The sequence below is a fragment of the Gadus macrocephalus genome, chromosome 15, assembly GCF_031168955.1.
Source record: "Gadus macrocephalus chromosome 15, ASM3116895v1".
Classification (NCBI taxonomy): domain Eukaryota; kingdom Metazoa; phylum Chordata; class Actinopteri; order Gadiformes; family Gadidae; genus Gadus; species Gadus macrocephalus.
This window is the reverse complement of record NC_082396.1, coordinates 11,340,606-11,360,041: the sequence shown is the minus strand read 5'-3', so window position 1 is coordinate 11,360,041 and position 19,436 is coordinate 11,340,606. Positions and strand designations below refer to the sequence as shown.

The following is a 19,436-nucleotide window of genomic DNA, read 5'->3' as shown; positions in this document are numbered from 1 at the left end:
CTCCTGGTTTTGCGTCGTTCCTATGAGCAGATGTATAACTGTACACTTTGAAACTTAACCACTATCGCTGTGGGCGTGGTTCAGGATAATAAAGGTGTGTGTGTGCGTGTGCGCGCGACTTCCTGTCTACCTGTTTATTATGCTACATACACGTCACGTGCTATATGTCAAGGCTGAATATAATACAATGGCGGCAGAAGAACTGGAGCAAATCAATGTCATCGGAAAGTTGTCAAACCAAGGTGAGTAGCGTGACACTAGCTTCATATTGTAGCAGCGTACTTTTTTAAACATTGTGGATAATTAATATGTCAGCGGTGTCTAGGCCTACTATCATGTTTGTTTTACGCATTTAATTTCCCCAACCGCCACGGAGATGGATTCATCCGTCTATATTTTTTTCAAGACTTTTCTGGAAGAACAAAGTCCAAATATCTAGTTTAATGGCAAGGGCCATGTCAAATCATGCCTCTTACCTGACTTAAGTTAGTTCTTAATGTAAATCGGACGACCAGTAACCAACACGAAGACGGCCTAGAAATGAATGGAATACAGTTATGTATCTGAAACATGGTTGGTACCTGAAGATCTAATTGTATTCGACCATTGGCCTTCCAACCCGCCCTGAGTCAACACAGTCCTCGCCTCGGTTACTCAAACACTTTACAATAATTTACTAAAGATGGAGGTCTTATTTATCGGTAACCCCACAAAGTAGAAATGGATAATCAAATGTAGATCAAAACTGCTGGATTGAAACATAAATGGCAGGAGGAAAAACAGCTGACATGATTGAATGTTTGTAACATACATTGATTCCTCTGGCACACTATTAAAACTCATGCATAATCCCATTCTTTATCACATTATCTATTGTGATATTAAACATGATTTATACATATGGCTACTGCCTTATTTCCAGTGGCTCACTTCTATCAACATTGTCTGTTACTGTTGTCCCCTATAACCATTCTGGAAATAATAAAGTAACGTCAGGCCTACAGCCTCTTGACTTTATGGAAACAGACACATACTTCCCTCTATCTGTGGGGCTATCGCTATTTTCGACATTATCGGTCATCTCTGGCACATGGGAGGGAGGAGTGAGGGGGGGTGGGGGGGGGGGGGGGGACCTAGTCAGAGGATGATTGTGTATCACAAGTTGGCACATTTTTGCTCTTTATTTAGCCGCAGTGATATTAGTGATGAAGGGGAACTATCAGATATTCCACAGCTCCTGTCTTTGTGAAGATGTCTTGTAAGTGGCACCCCTTGTTACCCACAGTGGTCCAGGAATATGAAGCTCTACAGCGGGAACACGGTCTCACAACCATGGAGGTTAGTGGAGGTTTTATTCAACACATTACTGCTTATACACGAAACACAGTGAACATGACCCACTGTCAGGTCATTCGTTTTTCCTTAAAATGTTGTAAAGCGTTTATCTGCGAAGAGATGAAGCAACTGATTAGCCTTGCTGAACTGCCCTTCGGAGTGTAAATTTAAGCATAAGGTATCTCTTCAAAACCTGAATGGCATTCACTGGGAGTCAAAAAAATTGATAGAACTCCAAATAATTTAGTTTAATCATAAAAGCCTCCGGCATCAGATCTGAATTTCTGTTTTTAAATTAAATAATTAGTTAATATGTAGGTACCAGGGGGTAACATAAGCATTTGGGCAATGTCCATTGAGCAAATCAAGTACAATATACACATTTGAGTGCAACGTCCTTTCGAGTATGTCAATGTGACAATGCAACCAGGTAAACCCTCAGCCCAGCTGAGGGTTTACCTGGTTGCATTGTCACATTAAAATACATACTACCTACCACATTGGTAGGTCGCTTAAAATCCAGGGGATTTCCTACAGATCACATTAGTCCTGGAACGTTTATTTTATGCGATCCATTATATTTTCCCTGTTATTTATACTGTATACTCCCCAATATCAAAACATTTCAGATGCTGGAATCTTAGAATCTCTTGTCTGTCGGTCTGTCCCTTTTCAGTGTCAGCGTATACAGGAGGAGAGGGACGAGGCCATCCAGAAGCTCAATGAGTTCCAGCAAGGTGGGTTCATCTCCACACCCAGCCCCCCCTACCTGACAGACAGACAGACCCAGAAGGAACTGTGAGCACTGGGTGCCGGTCAGGCTGGTTATCTGCTGAAACTAGACCAGTGGTTTCCTTCCATTTTGTTTTTTGTTGCTGGATTCAATATGCGTTTCTTACGCAGTTGCTTACGACGCCAGTGATCAAGTATACAATAATTAAAAGTCTACCATGACCTACCCCGGGCAACACAGCCAATGATCGGAAACGTCAATTAGCTTGCAGAAGTGAATTCACATGTATGTGCATTTGTATTGATTATTTGAGTGGGTTGTCCCCAACCGCTTTCAGGAAGCTGGGTGCCTTCAAAGGTTTGGGGCCACTGTGCTAGAGTCCCGCTTATCCAAATGTTCATTTTTATTGACTTAATATTTGGTTGGATATCGACCTCTTCGTGATACTCAATTTTATATTGTAGATTAATGAGGATGACAAGATATACTCTTAATCATGTGTTAAAATGAACCATGGTATTCGTTATAATACATTTTCTATTTTGCCCAGCCCACATGTAGATGTTAATGTATGTGTAACATAGACAGTTGTATGGTGACACCCTGACTGGAGTAACGTTTAGGTATATTGTGATAAGCCTTGATAGATCTATGGATCAGTGGTGAGTGGTTACCTTGTCATGCAGTCTGTAAAACACACAGTTTAATAGTTTGATCGTTTAAACAAGGTTGAACTAGCCTTTCATATACAGTGTGATCACAGTGTGCTCCATTACTTACAGAAATACAGTATTTGAAGTCCATATTCAAGTTCAATAATCATTTAGCGTAATAACATTACATAAGTTCACATAAATAACATTAATAAGATACAGTCATTTAATCCAAGCTACATCAAAGCAAAAAAACGAATCCCTTCTTGAATATATCATAATTGTCCATCATAATTAATTTGGACTACAAATTAGCTCGTCAACAATGAAACATGAATGCATAATATGCTAGTTCAAATTAACAACCCCATTGAGCCCTTGTTGTACAACTACAAAAAACGCAAACCATCACCACCCGCAAGCTGAGCCAACACACCTCCTCATGATTGAATCTTTGGTGTGATTTGGCTTCGATTTGACTTTGGATTGAATGTCAGAGGTAGGTACCAAACCAAACTGCTCCTCGAAAACACATTGACACTCCGTAACCTGCGCCTCTCTGTCCCCGGTAACAACACCGCATATGTTAACGACGGCATTATTGACGTGTTTGAATCTGCACCAAACTCGGCACCAAAATATCCCGTTGGTCCCCCCCCCCCCCCCCCTGGCCTATGGGAGGAGGCCCACCACCTCCATCTCCGAACCTTCAGATGATGGCATTCACAAGTACCAGGCCTGCCACAGCCCTTTCACTCCACACATCCCTCCACAATTTAAATGCTTTTCACATTTCTTCAGCCCCGCGCGAGAAAGATATTTTCCTTTAAGGTAGAATGGGGCACCATGACCAAATAATTGCAGGCAGGGTTTGATCTGAGGTGCCGCATGTCAAAAGAACAAGCAAATAGTTTGCCTTTGTAATCATGTTGCGGGCACCCGTATTTTCATATGAATAAGCGTGGCGAATATTCAGCGATCCCTCAGCCAAACACATATTGTGTTTGACTTGCACGCTAAAAGAGGCTGTCGCACACTGCCAAACAGCTGCATATTAGGGCCTATTACGTGATTTCATAGCTCTTAGAAAATTGCTCCTATTCACAACGAAACGACTGGGGGGGGGGGGGGGGGGGGGGTGGTTGAGGGGGTGATGTAGTGGAGGGGTGAGTCGGAGGTGGGAGGGAGAAAGGGAGAGAACAAGCCCCTCACCATCCCAAACCAGCACCCCCATCACCACCATCAATACTCACCTCCGCACACACAGATTCTCCACACACACACACACACACACACACACACACACACACACACACACACACACACACACACACACACACAACACACACACACACACACACATACAATCATTTCTTTTGAATTGGCTGTGGCAAGGTTGGCGACAACATGACCATTGTGTTGTAATGATAACACCACAAAGGCATCTGCCCCGCATCCCCCTCATCAAGCCCCCCCCCCCCCCCCCCCCCACACACACACACACACACACACACACCATTTAATTCAGAGATGCACTGGAGCCTCTGATACCATTATGCTGCATGTCAACATGCTGGGGGTAATCACTGTCCCCCCCCCACACACACACACACACACACACACACACACACACACACACACACACACACACACACACACATACATGAAGACAAGAGGCGGGGGGTAGAAAGCAAAGATGGAGTGATGTTGATGACGATGATGATGGTGGTGTGGGGAGGGGCGAGGGGGAGTGACTGAAACTTATAATTAACACTAACAATTCTCTGATGCATCAGAGCTCTGTGTCGTTACCCCCGCCATACACACACACACACACACACACACACACACACATACGCACACACACTAAGATGCACACACACACACACACTTTCACATGGAGGTTTGTTTACCCTAGTGACCAGTAATAACAATTTACACAGCATTTTATTCAGGGCACCCCTTTCTGTCTCTGTCTGGAACATATTTCTATGTTTGACTGTATATTGGCTAGCGTTGAGGCTCGAATCTAGGCTAGAGATGGCGTTCATAGTAGGGCTAGTGGATGGGCTAACATTAAGGCTGGTATTGCAGTGGTTAGCATTGAAGCTTTCGTTAAGGCTAGCTTTGCAGCTAGCATTGAGGCTAGTCATTGCTGAGACTAGTTAGTGTTGAGGCACGTGTTGAAGCAAGTATTTAGGCTAACATCATGGCCAGCATTGAGGCTAGTATTGAAGCTAAATTTGGGACTTGCATGCAGCTATTGTTGTGGTGTTGATGGATGAGTGGTACCGTTCAGCGCTCATCACACGGCTTAATTAGGTGGCACCGGGGGTAGAGGAGTCGCCCGCGGCAACGGTACTAATGCCTCCCCGTCTGTCGCCTTCACACACAATCCCCCACACGCACACAGACACAATGTTTAATTAGATAAGTGGTTAGGAAGGATCTTTTGTCCTGAGGTGTGATGACGAGAGTTGAGAGACTTGATGATGGCATCGTCGGGGCCACATGTCAGGCTTAAAAAACAGCAGAGAAATAGAGACAAGAGAGGAGAGATCCAGGAACTACATTCAGATTAGATCAGGGGTTATAGATCTCCATTCCAAAAGTCATTCTTCCCCCGATTAAACTAATTGATGAGGGTCGTTTTTAAATGTTTTATTGTTATTAGTCATTCTTGGTCATCAAATTGCTTGAGATTATCTATCATGTGCTATAGCTACTTCTGTTAGTTATATTCCTGATTGCAAATCTATCTTATTGACAAGGTTGTTATGGTCAGCATCGTAAAAAAATAAACAACTCTGTGTAAACCTTGCTCTAATATAGCAGACGAAATAACCTTCTGCAGTAAATTTACACAGGCTTTGAAGGTTTTTTTTCCTTCCCTCCTTTTATGATTGAAATCTACACGGTGAGCGTGGGATATGTAAGAAGGAAAAAGGGAAACCAAGGCATACTAAGCAGTCAAGACCTCTGTAATCCGTTGCGTTGGGTTCACGTGCCCGTGAATGAAGACGTGCGTAACCGCCACAATGACAGCCGGTCGGTGAGCTTCAGTGTCAAGCATCACGGCGCTCTCGTGTCAATTAAAAGCTCTGTAAACTGAGGGCGGTTACATGCTCCCTCGCACACACACAGACATACAAACACACGTGCAGATCTTTATCCAATTCTTTGTTTTCACAAAGGTGTTTTGATGTGACAGGACTCATATGGAAACACATGCTGCCGTGCGGTGAATAGCACTGGCTTAACATCATAGGTGACAGGCTAAGAAAACATGAATACACTCAACGCTCTCTCTCTGTATGATTCTTCTTATGATCGATTCTCCTGCGAACAATGCTGATATTTACATCATGGATGCCAGGGACAAATCGCTGTTGTGTTGTCTCAGTCAATATGAATAGACTTATTTGAAAATATTGTTTTGTGATACTGTAATATTAGTTGAGAGTATGACATCTTCTTACATGCGATGTAGGATTACTCTTTGTAAGTACATCAACAATGTTAACAATTTTTCTAATCATTACATATAGTTTCATTCCTGTTCCTTTTGGGTTAACGAAACATGAGGGTTAGGGTTATCCTAACAATAGGAGCGGTTATTCTATCCCATTTCTTGTAACCATTGCTTGTTATCTTACGACCTCCCTCCCTCCCTCTCTCTCTCTCTCTCTCTCTCTCTCTCTCTCTCTCTCTCTCTCTCTCTCTCTCTCTCTCTCTCTCCTCTCTCTCTCTCTCTCCTCTCTCTCTCTCTCTCTCTCTCTCTCCTCTCTCTCTCTCTCTCTCTCTCTCTCTCTCTCTCTGTCTCGCTTTGTATCTCTCTCTGCCAGTCTCCCACATGGTCATTGAAGAGGTGAATGCCATTCAAGAGGATTTGGAGATCGAGAGGAATTGTCGTCAGAGCGTTGAAAATCCTGGCCACAAAGGTACGGCTCATCTCACTGGCAAGCACTGTACAGCTGTGTCTCAGCCCAAACATGTCCACGACATGCAGAGCTTCCTCACAGACAAAGAACCGGCATTTACATTAATGCTCTTGTCTTCTTATGATGGGAGACAACGGCTTTCTGAAAATGTTTCTGAAACTGTGTTGCACACACAGCAAAACAAACATGCAAGCTAATCACAAACATGCCCACACAACACGCAAATGTGCAAATAAAACGTTGTACATCATCTGTTGATTAGCAACTTGAAGGCCTATCCAAGCCATTGCATTGGCTGCTCAATACGTTTTTTTAACGTATCGACAAGTGAGTTCAATATGAGCAGATATGTATCAGCTGGTTGTTGATCTGAGTTTCTTAGATTAAGTAGGTCTACTAAGAGTAATCGTAATGATTCTGTTATACATTAACAACCAAACATGGTCCTCCTCCTTGCATCCTTTACACCTCCAATGCCAATCAGGCAGCCATGTTTAAAGCAGAAATGATTGTGAAATACTGGGTCCGAACGTCTGAACTGGAAACGACAAACCAATGAAACATGGTATTGGAGATGATGCATGACTTTTCCTAATGTGTAGATTCTAAATATATCTTTATTTTATATACTAATATGAAGTGTGTTTGAGCACATCGTTTCTGCGACTTCTTCTCCTGCTCTGGTTGAATTTGATCCTGTTCACAAATCTGAATACTTTTTATACATTTTTGTTAATATGTAAAATCAAGCCATAAATATTCTCAAAGTAGAGGCCTATCTGCAATCAAAATACAAATATAACGGCTGGTGTCCCCTGGACAACATAGATAGAGTGTAAATTCACATAGTTTCCAGCATGAAAAGCAGAAAGCCAATAACCAATCATTTTGTTCAAGGAAGAGCAGATTATTCCAATCAGCAGGTCCGTCCAATCAGAGCGCTGGGATTCAGCCAGCATCCTGCTCTGAAACTTCATTCATAAGGAGGATATGTTGACTCCTCTGAGAAGAACTTGCTGATATCTATATGTCTATGATTTGATTAAAATTGCATCACCCTTTATTTACTTTTATCGAATTATGTTTGGGTTGACCAATCAGGCAAGAGAGAAAGGAAGTTGGTGAAACAGTCCAGCGGTTTGAACTCAACAACATTTTACTAAATAAATTCACAATGCAGAAAAACCAAGGTGGCCTTAAAGCAAAAACATAAATTTATTTTTGCTTAAATTGGCCTCTTTAACATTGGCTGATTAATCTGTTAGATCAAAAGATTTGGTGATTACATGTTTTCTGTTAATACCTCAAAGGGTGACAAAAATGGGTCGCTTTCGAATGACCTGATCAATATAAAATCAATACTTTGAGACAGAGTTAGGGAGAAAGACCTAAATCTATGTTAAAGATACATATTGGAGGTATGAATAAATGTTGACGCACATACTGTATATATAAATATAAGCCATTTAATTGGAGCAGCAACAGCATCCCTGGACTCTGGGCGGTGGCAGCCTCGCTCTGCAGCTCATTTCCATTTAAATCACACCCAAAATATTTGGGGAGGTTTAACCAAGGGAAGACAGGCAAATTGAGCCTGTGTTAATTTCTCCCAAGTCCAATGACGGTTATTTTGACTGCCAGCTCTTTCCAAAGAGCAGTAACAGAGGCGGTGAAACTTGAATGTGATTTCCCAACACTTTGAATTAAAACCAGACGACCGAGGATGCCAGCAATTTGCGAGCGGGCCAATCAGTGGCACGGTGGTGTTGCAATGCTTGACTTTTTTTTTTCTTCAGCGCGGGGGACAGCGGGAGCGACGAATTTGTTGGCGGTGACCTCCCCTGGTCTTGCCCTCCGGTGCCATTGATTTATTTGAGTGCATAATTTCATACGCACGCCTTTTATCAATCATAGATTATTACCAAAAGGGCTGTGATTCCATGTTATGTATTGTTGATTGCATCTTGCACGCACACACACATAAAAATATGCCTTTTGAAGGGCGTCATCAAAAGACTGAATTGCTGCTATTCGCATCCCAGCATGACGCCATTAATAAATGTATCATTTGTGACTTGCCTTCTCTCTCACTCTCTCACTCTATCCATCCCTCTCTTGCTTTCTCTTTATCTCCCCGTCTCTCTCTCTCCATCTCTCTTGTCTCTTCATCAATCTCTGTGCACTTTCCCGCCTTGAGAACGCATCAAGACATATGCATAATTGCCATCTGCCTCCTTGCCATAGGTTTCATTAAGGTTTTACTTACTGACGCTCGCCCTAATTGACACATATGGCTGTCGGGAAGACGGAAGCACTGGAGTCGGCGTTCCCATAGTGGATAGTGGACCCCCCCCCCCACCGTATAGCTCTGATGAAAACGCTGAATCGCATTGAATATAGAGAGCATTGGATTCAAAATACAGAGGTGCAAATTGCTGCATGGAAATATAGTCGCAAATACCGTGTGCTATCAAATGAAAAAAATAAGAAAAGAGAGCAATGATTACGATGGAGAAAGGAGAAATATTAGGGCCACTTTTCCCCCAGTGTTCCTCTAATGAGGTGTCTGGTGTTACACGGCTGTTTGTTCGTCTCATGTGCCACGCCTCTTCTGCTGATTGCAGGGACGAGGGAAACTAAAGAAATCAGAACACAAGCCCAGCGGTGCCTCATCCCTGCTCCTTTCTTCTGACTTTTACATGCACAATGAATTACGTCTGTGTGACGGCTTGACTTAGAAAATAAAAGCCCCCGCGAAATGAGAGCAGGATGAGGCGTTGTTCTGCTGTGTTTATCATGTTTAAGTATACCTCCCTGAAATGTGTGCGTGCGTGCGTGCGTGCGTGTGTGTGTGTGTGTGTGTGCGTGCGTGCGTGCATGCATTCACAGTTCATTGACCTCCATCTCCTCATCCCTCCACCTCAATGTGTTCATCGTTCTACCACTTCAACATTCCCTCATCAAGCTAAATGCATGTGTACATAGGTCTATCCCCTCATCCCTCGCTTTCTCCACCTGCATGTGTTCATAGTGCATAACTTCATCTACACATCCCCCCCCCACTCCATGCTACACAGGTCTATCACCTCATCCTCGCGCCCCCTGCACGTGTTAATAGTTCCATCACCTAATCCCCTCACCCCTCCACTTGCATGTGTGTTCATCCCTCCATGTGTTCCCAGCTGAAGCGTCAGAACCGCTCCCTGAAGAGGAAGAGCATGCTGCTGATGGCTCATCTGGGCCCCGACACCATCACTGAGATCCAGCTGGAGGAGGAAGAGGAGCAGGAGAAGGAGCAGAAGGAGGAGGAGGATTTGCAAGGAGCCAATCAGGAGTGTCTCCTGACCAAGTGCCAGACCACCATCACAGGTACCTGGGGGGGCCTGCAGTGATCCTCTTCTCTGACAGACCACAATGCTCCCAGATAAAGTTAGTTTTCTATGGACAGGAAAGTGAAGAGAGGCAGGACAGCGTTTAGGGAGAGAAGGAAGGACCTGGAACATAGCACTGTAGTTTGGCATCCGATTTACTATTAATGCACTACTTGGTCAGGACGCTCTGTTTGTGTGTAAAGGTTATCAATGTTCGTGCAATGGATGTTGTGTTTGTGTCAGAGCTGCGTGAAAAACTCTCTCAGGTGGTGCAGGAGAAGACGCGAGCTGTTGCCGATGTAGAGGCCCTCCGAGACCATCTTCGTGACACCAGAGACGAAGTGAGTAGGAGTAGAGTAAACGGGGCCTCAGCGGTGGCACTCAAACCTATGGAATCCCCTTCCACCCCACATCAAGTCCTCTACGCCAGTTTTAAGTCTAATTTAAAGACATACCCTTTCACTCTTGCTTTTAACAACCCTTAACACCCTTAACCTTGTTCTTACTACTTTTATTGCTTTCTTTCTACTTATTTTCTACTTATTTTATGCATTTCTTTTTTAGTCAAGACCTGTGTATCCCTGGGCCCCTTTCATCAACTGTCCTGTCAATGTAAAACGCTTTGGGTCAACTCCTGTTAAATGTGCTGTATAAATAAAAGTGACTTGACTTGACCCACATAGTTAAATCTCCTGGTAGCTCAATGCAGGTTCCACTCTGACCTGTGGCCCATGTTCCTCCCTCTCTTCTTCCAATGACTTTCTCTCTTCACTCTCCTGTCCATAAAGGTACTAATCCCATACAAATGTGTGTGTGTGTGTGTGTGTGTGTGTGTGTGTGTGTGTGTGTGTGTGTGTGTGTGTGTGTGTGTGTGTGTGTGTGTGTGTGTGTGTGTGTGTGTGTGTGTGTGTGTGTGTGTGTGTGTGTGTGTGTGTGTGTGTGTGTGTGTGTGTGTGTGTGTATATAAATAAGTAGAATAAACATGGACAAAGTGTGTGTTATCTTTTCACCTCACCTTATATTTACAGATTGGTTAAATCCAACAACCTCTCATTTTCCTATTTCCTTAATAAGTAACTGAAGAATGAAATCAAATGGAATGAGAAAAAAACTGCAGAGATGCCAAACTGTTTATTATTTACTTGTTACCGATTGGCTGAAATACCAGAGACGCATCTGTTGTGAAACTTGGGGAGTTTAAAGTTTAGGTTGGTCTTTTACACATGAAAAGTCATTTTTACTGGCTTTACTTTAATGCAGTTGCTGAAAGAGAAACACGATAACAGTGTTTTGATCGCAGAGACCATGCGGCAGAGAACCCTCCTGCAGAAATACAACCGAGGTGTGTGTGTGTGTGTGTGTTTGTGTATCTGTATTGTTGCTGTAAGTTAACCTTGAGTAGATATACATCTTGCAGAATAAATTATACCTACAATGTCAATCTCTTTCTCTCTATCCAATGCGTTCTCCGTCTTTCAATTAAAATTGCTGCATTTATTGGCATGACGAAAAAAACTTTTTTTTATTGCCAAAGCATTTAACAATGTAATATAATCATCATAATAATTATAATAATAATAATAATAATAATAATAATAATAATAATAATAATAATAACATAATCAAACAACTAAAAATAAAATTCCATATGTCTCTTTTTCTCTCACTCTCTCAATGTCTCTCTGTCTCTCTCTCTTGCCCTCTTGCTCGCTCGCTCTCTCGCTCTCATTCTCTCTCTCCAGTGTCAGTGTTTGCAGCAGAGGAGTTTGAGGTGTTGCAGGATGACCTGAGCTTGGAGAGAGACTTGCGGACAGAGGCGGAGAAGTTTGCCAGGGAGGTAAACCAACTCTTTCCTTAGCTTTACAACATATCTCTATAAACTACAGTCAACTAAATGAACGTAGCACGTAGTAGAAAACCTAGTCCGGCTAACATCGTCGTGACTAGGGTGTTGTGACCGAAATGTTCTAGGTTCAAACCCAATTGTCTATCTGTAGGTATCCGTGCAAGATGTAAGGTGTAAGATGCATGATAGAATATGCAAGTATTGTTCATGACACCATGACACGTCCTACTCCTTCTGTCCAGATGCTGGTGGAGCAGAAGAAGCTGAGGAGACAGAGCCAGCTGCTGGTCCAAAGTGCCGCCCCTGGCCACGCCCTACAGGAAGCACTACGAGAGGTCGCCAAGCTCACCCAGGAAGTGGAGACCCAAAGGTTGGAGCACCTGCAGCAGGTCTGAACAAACCACTTCCTCCAACGCTAGATTGATCATGCTGGGATCGCTAGCCCTTATGCTCCAGTGCTGGTTTTATGAACCCTCTGAACTCGGCCCCCAAAAACGAACCCCTTCCCCCTAACACCCTTATCCCCTATCCCTTTCCCTGGATTAGCACATTGGGGTTGGGAGGAAGATCCCAGGGCCTGACCTGCCAGATTCCTGCCTACAGCAAACACAGCTTGGCTGGCTAATTCCACTGCTTGGCACAGGCGGCAGGAACAATTAGGGCTAAGTGGGATCGCTGAACTCCCCCTGCGCTGGGGTGAGAGGGGAGATGTCCTCTTCATTTGGGGAACAATGGACACATTGTTGGGGGAAGCCGAGGTGGCAGGATGACGAGGGGGCCGGCGAACACGCAACGCTGGCAAAAGCATGTTTACACTCCTCCACGGGCACCAATGCTCATCTAGTCTGACATTCAAGTTATTAGTTATTTATTGAACCTTAGATATAAGATTATAAGAAAGCCTGCATTCGAAAAAAGTATATTACTAATGGATGTATCAATATTTGATCATCTTTCAAACAAAATATCTAGATATAGGTGATCTAATCGAACAAAAACAATGGTAATGTTACTTTGTTTTGATTTATTGGAACAAAAAATGGACAAATGAAGCAAACATTTCTGTTGAGGAGAAAGTTAGGAAACTGTATTCCCTTATAGCTGTTTTTGCCCTCTTTGGCTGAAATGACCTCAATGAGATGTTTCCTTGAACTGTCTACAAGTCTCTGACATCGGTTGGGAGAAAGTTGATCCCACTCCTCTATGCAGAATTCTTTCAGCTGTGTGATGTTGGAGGGGTGTCTTTCCTGCACAGCCCGCTTCAAATCCCCCAACAGCATCTAAATAGGATTAAGATCCTGGCTTTTACGCGGCCATTCAAGAACTATCCACTTCTTTCCCTTGAGCCATTCCTTGGTGGATTTGCTGGAATGTTTTGGGTCATTGTCATGTTGCATGGTCCACATATGCTTCAGCTTCAATTTTCTGACGGATGGTCTCACCTCTTCCTCAAGCCCCCCCTGGTACAATAAAGAATTCATGGATACTCTATGATGGGGAGCTGGCCAGCCCCCGCTGCTGCCAAACAGCCCCAGACCATGACACTCACTTTAACAATGAAGCTAACCAAATGTCAGAGGTTTAAATAAGGCAGGCTTCTCCAAAATCCTCTCTAAGAATGTTCTAATAATTTGCACCTAAGGTAGTGCACTTGCTTTTAATGTAATGCATTTTAAGTAGCAACATATGTGGGTGTTTCCTTACTTTTACCTTACAAGGAATTGCAGTTAATAACATCTTCCATATATATATATTTTAAATTTTTAATACTATATTACATCCATCTCTGTATGGATGTAAAGATGTAGTTAGTAAGCATCTTATTATAGTAATAATAAGAATCTTCAAATATGTTTAAACATATTTTTTTTCACATGACTATATATTGTAGGTTAAAATTCCATTATCTCAGAATATTTTTCATCCTAATCGAAAGCACGTTACATTTTTTTGTCAATATAGAACACAGGATCATTTTTCGACATCGCTAATACTGTACGTCAAACCTGGGCATGGACTGAGGGTGTCTGTGTGTGCCGCTACTGAGCCGCCAGTCTCACTAGCTTAATGACTGTGTGTTTGTGTGTGGTGTGTGCGTGTTTGTGTGTGTTCGTGTCGCCAGATGAAAGAGGCAGAGGAGCGAGTGCGGAGCGGCCAGGCTGAGAAGGAGCTGACGGCTCTGCGACGCAAACTTGACCTCCTGGAGGAGGGGAAGGAGGAGCAGGGGGGGAGGTGCACCCGGGCCGAGAGGGAGGTCAAGGACCTGCGCTCCACCGGTGAGAGAGAACGCAAGAGGGAGAGAGAGAGATAGCAGAGGGTGGAGAGAGACTAAGAGAGAGTGGGGGATAGAGAGATATGAGAGGGGGGAGAGGGAGAGCCGGGTGGATAATAGAACGGGGAGAGAGAGAGAGAGAGAGAGAGAGGGAGGGGAGAGAAAGAGAAGGGTGGCTGGAGGGATGGGAGAGAGGAGCGGGTTTGGAGAGGGGGAGGGAGGCGGAGGGAGAGATGTGGAGAGGGAGGGAGAATGTGGGAGCTGAGAGGTGATGGGAGCCCAGGGACGTTGCCCTGTAAACACTCAGCGCTGAATTCCAGCGGCGCTGCATCACAAAGCACTGAGCCTGACCCCCATCCCCTCTCTCCTCCTGCCATCGTTTCCCCCTTGAGAATATTCACAACTACAGTTTGTGCTGTCGTTGCTCAGACTGTCCCAACGGCCACATTCTGCGCCACTGAGTGGCCTCTTGTCTTCATGGTCAATTAAATGAGAGATCGCCCGGACGACTACTGAATGTTACCGGAACAACACAGCCAGCCTGATGGCTGTTAAATGCCACGTTAATATATCCTAATCAAGGGTCATATTTATGTGCACCTATTGCACTCCTTACTGTCCCTTCTGTGTTTCTGCTAAATGTTTCCCCCCTCTGGCTTTGTGTTTGACTCCTTCCTTGTCCTTCACATGGCTGAAGGCTAGAGGGTATACTACGGTGCCTGTGTAGCCCTTTGAGGCTGTGATTAAGGGCTCTACATATACTGTAGAGTTGACTTGAATTGACTCCGCTTGTGTGTTGCGGTTGAAGTCGAGGAGCTCCAGCAGAGGCTCCAGATGGCTACCAATCCCCCTACATGCCACGCACCTCCTCCTCCACCTCCTCCCCCGCCTCCTCCACCACCACCACCACCACCACAGCCCACCAACCCTCTCAGGTAAGGTTAGCCACAGGTGTGAGGGAGTCGGTTCACTTTAAAATGTCCTTACCAGAAGGTCTGTCCCGAGCCACCTGACGATCGGGTCTAGACAAGGTTTGACACGCGACCATCCTTCTCTCAGCTCCCTGCTGTCTCTGATCCGCAAGAAGAAGGGCGGCACAACGGACATCCCTCTGGTCGTTCAGGACTCCACCGGGGAACCAGGTAGGAACAAGCTGAATGGATAAACATGCCAATTCAGTACAGATGCCCCATCAATAAACATTTTATTATCACAATCATAATGCTTGTATTGATTTAGCAAGTTATTTGATTAATGAACTTGCTAAATCAATACAGATGCTTAATCGATGAACATGCTCAATTAATAAATGTGCTAAATCAATACAGTTGCTACATCTGTAAAGATTCCCAATCAATAAACATTTTAAATTGATAAACATGCTATATCAATACAGATGCTGTATCAGTACAGATGAAGAATCAATAAAGATGCCAAATCAAGGAAGATGTTCAATCGATAAAGATGATAAATTAATGAAGATGATTAATCAATAAAGATTCTACATCAAGAAACATGATAGATCAATGCAAATGCTAATTCAACTAGAACTGCAAGCAGTTATGCAGGGGTCCAAGAAATGTGCATTTCGCCGGCACAACGCGAAGCATGTGTTCAAAACGCTACCGTGAACCTGTGGATATAAAGGTTTTGACTGTGTGAGGTTCGGTGTGGGAGTTATATCCCCAAACGCGTTTTCAGAACATTCCTTTGGCCAGTTAGGAGATGAACAATTCCCTCGTTTATGGCGGCCCCTAATGGCGACATTTTGTAGAAGATATACAATTTCCTCGTTTATTGCGCCCCCTAATGGCGAATCTTTACGAATTTTTTATCGAACGACATTAAGGTTAGCACCAACATGTGTGTAAAATTTGAACTCGATCCGATGTCTAATTTTGGATTTTTGGGGATTAATGATTTTCCATGTTTAACGTAGCTAATAAACAAATATTCCAAACGCTACCGTTTCGTCATCGACGGTCGAGTCAAAATAGTCGATTTCTTTTTGTGTGCGTCTGAAGATGTCGTGTGCAAAGTTTGGTGTCAATTGGTAAAGAAATGTGGGAGGAGTAGGGAAAAGGCAGTTTAGCGGTTTTCGCGATTTTGCGAAAATAAATTATGGACGCAAATGGGCGTGGCCTATGCCAAAAGATGCAGCAGACTCCAGTGAATCTGTGTGTATCCGTTTTGGACTGTGGGATGTTCGGTGTGGGACTTATAGCCCCAAACGCGTATTCCTTGGTATAGCGCCACCTAGTGACCGGTGTTTCTGGATTTTGTCGTCTGCGTAGTCCGAACAGATCTGGATATAGTCATGCAATTGGCGTGTCGGCACCATTTACGGTTTGGGCTGTGGTACCACTTCTAATGAGGTAAGTATAACAATAAAAATCCTTACAAAAACCTTACAAAAACAATAGGGATCCAACCTGTTGGCTTGGACCCCTAATAACAATGCTGACTCAAAGTTGCCTCATCAAGAAAGATGCTCAATCAATACAGATGATAACGGATGAACGGGTGAATGTGTGTAGTTCTGCATGTTTGGAGAGGAAAAGGGAACCCATGATGAAATGATCTACGTTTGTGACATTGAGGTACCACGCTGGTGACGTAGAGACCAGTGCACCGCGCTGGTGACGTAGACCTGGGGTGTACCTGCGCTGTGGGTTTCATTCACCCGTATTCTCAGCCCCCGTTCACGAGCACACGATTCAGAGCAAAATAAATCGGACGGCCACCGTGGTTGCATTACAACAGCCCCCAACAATGAATTCAGAACGTCCCGCATGCCGCGGTTTCCCTCTGCTGCTGAACTCTTCTTATTCGAAACCAAGGGGTGAATATCCCCCACCACCACTGCCACAGAAACACTGCTCTCACAGGAGAAGCTATTCTTCACCTGCTCTATGGCCTCGTGCGAGTCACTCTTGAGTGGACAGATAAACACGTGGCTGGTGGCGAATGAGAACATATTAACTTCTGCCTCTCCCATTGGCCGATTAGGTCACAGGTAAATTCTTATATCTGCCCAAACAAAAGGGGAGCCTTGACTTGGGAGAGCTGGTTGACTGAATAGACCGCTTGTCTTTGCTCGGGACTAAGATGTTTGGCGGGCGTCAATTGGCCACTGTGCCCGGGGTTGAATGATGGGAATTTGACGCCAGGTTGAAAGGACCCAAGGATACTTTAGTGACTTTTGAATAATACAGAAATATTTGAATATGACTTTTTAATAAGAAATAGCTTTTCCTCAACGTTTCTGAGGAAATTTAAATCTCAATGGAGCCATTGTGTGTGTCGTTGAATATAAGCTGTTAGAATGTTTTTATTACCCAAAAGACTGCGTTCGTCAGCGGATTACTTTGTATTATTCTTTTCCTTTTAATGATTTTTTCTTTTCACCGGAACTTGAGGAACTTTCCCTGCATAACTTTCAATGAAAATGCTATTTTCATTGAATTCCACACAACACAAAAGACATGGGCTTTAAAATGACGGTTAACAGAGGCATACAAAACACACAAACTCCTACTTAATAAAATTATCTTTCACATTCCTTATTTGATTTATTAATAATTCACAAGAATATCTCTCATGGTGTCGGCAAGCAAATAATTTTTTTACTTCAAATCAATAACAGCGTCAGGCACAGATGATGATTTGAGACACCTTTATGCTTATTTTGGTCATTGGACCGGTCCTCCACATGGTAGTTAGATGTAGTTAGTAAGCATCTCTGCATCAGTTTTAGTTAGGCCTGTATCCTAACTAACTTCTCATTTTATCTTGTGCTGGTGCTGTACTGACCTGCGAGACTAAAGGAGGTAGTCGATCTTTTTTTTCAAATAACTAGTATTGTATTATACCCTGTCTCTCTCTCGCTGTCTCTGTCTCTCTCTCCCTCGCACTCTACCCCCCTCATCCTCTCTCTCTCTCCCCCCCCTCTCTGTCCCTCCTCCTCTCTCCTCCCTCTCTCTCCCTCCTCCTCTCCCTCCTCTCTCCTCCCTCTCTCTCCCTCCTCCTCTCCCCCCTCACCCTCTCTCTCTCTCTCTCTCTCTCTCTCTCTCTCTCTCTCTCTCTCTCTCTCTCTCTCTCTCTCTCTCTCTCTCTCTCTCTCTCTCTCTCTCTCTCTCTCTCTCCCCCCTCTCTCCCTCATCCTCTCCTCCCTCTCTCTCCCTCCACCTCTCCCTCCTCTCCTCCCTCTCTCTCCCTCCTCCTCTCTCTCTCTCTCTCTCTCTCTCTCTCTCTCTCTCTCTCTCTCTCTCTCTCTCTCTCTCTCTCTCTCTCTCTCTCTCTCTCTCTCTCTCCCCCCTCTCTCCCTCATCCTCTCCTCCCTCTCTCTCCCTCCACCTCTCCCTCCTCTCCTCCCTCTCTCTCCCTCCTCCTCTCCCTCCTCTCGCCTCCCTCTCTCTCCCCCCCTAGTGGTGGATGTCAGGAGGCAGGCGGTGGATGAGATGATGGACAGGATCAAGAAGGGGATCCTCCTGCGGCCCGTAGCCCGGAGCCCCAGCACCAGGACCAAACCCAGGGTACCCCTCACCCCGAATACCCCAATGCCATAGAAAACCTCCCATAGTGCACTATGCCAGTATGTTAGCATTCAACACCATCTGTGCGGCCTGTACTATCTTCCACCACAGCTCCGTTTGTTAAATCATATCACACCGTCTCGCAACATCTCCTAGTCTTTAACGCAGCATTAGAGCTTGTTCTGTGTGGATAAGGACACCGCTATGATTAAATAACAACACAGGGTCTTCTTAAGACCATTCCCCGCTACTATGTGCTCTGAAATTAGCTGGTATTATAGGAGCCGTCCTGTTCAAGTCATTATCAAGAACGGGGAAAATCTGAAAATTGACTTGTGACTCAAATGGATTCGGTGAAAAAACACCAGTGTCTGTCTGTAGTTAAGACTCTAAGTGCGGAACAAGGAAAGCAAATATAATTTTTCAAACTGCTGTTTATTTACCAAGCCCATCTCTCTCTTCTCTCCCTGCTCTTCCCCCTCCCTCTCCCCTCTCCTTCTCCCGTCTCTCCTCTTCTCCCCTCTCTCCCTCTTTTCCCCATTACCACCTCTCCACTCTCCCCCATTCTTCTTTCCATCACTTTCTCTTCTCTCAATCTCTCCACTTCCACCCTCTTTCTCCCTCCTCTCTTCCTCTCCCCTGTCCCCTCTCTCCCCCTCCCATCGCTCTCTCCTGCTCTCAGGTGGAGAGACTGCCGTCTAACTCTGCCATTCAGGAACTGAAAGGAATCATGGTAATGGAAGTTTGAAA

At 44.4% G+C, this 19,436-nt stretch overlaps 1 protein-coding gene across 1 annotated transcript in view; it reads left to right on the top strand.

Moving 5' to 3' along the window:
• The first annotated feature begins 110 nt into the window (after positions 1–110).
• Positions 111–19,436, top strand: part of shtn1 (shootin 1) — a 22,063-nt gene continuing 2,737 nt past the window's right edge. Inside the window, 15 exon segments of the mRNA XM_060074026.1 lie at positions 111–242; positions 1,286–1,338; positions 2,012–2,072; positions 6,567–6,646; positions 6,648–6,662; positions 9,845–10,031; positions 10,277–10,374; positions 11,294–11,375; positions 11,776–11,870; positions 12,122–12,268; positions 14,002–14,155; positions 14,960–15,086; positions 15,211–15,293; positions 18,580–18,686; positions 19,369–19,419. Coding sequence (XP_059930009.1) covers positions 140–242; positions 1,286–1,338; positions 2,012–2,072; positions 6,567–6,646; positions 6,648–6,662; positions 9,845–10,031; positions 10,277–10,374; positions 11,294–11,375; positions 11,776–11,870; positions 12,122–12,268; positions 14,002–14,155; positions 14,960–15,086; positions 15,211–15,293; positions 18,580–18,686; positions 19,369–19,419 — 1,443 coding nt within the window. The 5' untranslated portion in view covers positions 111–139.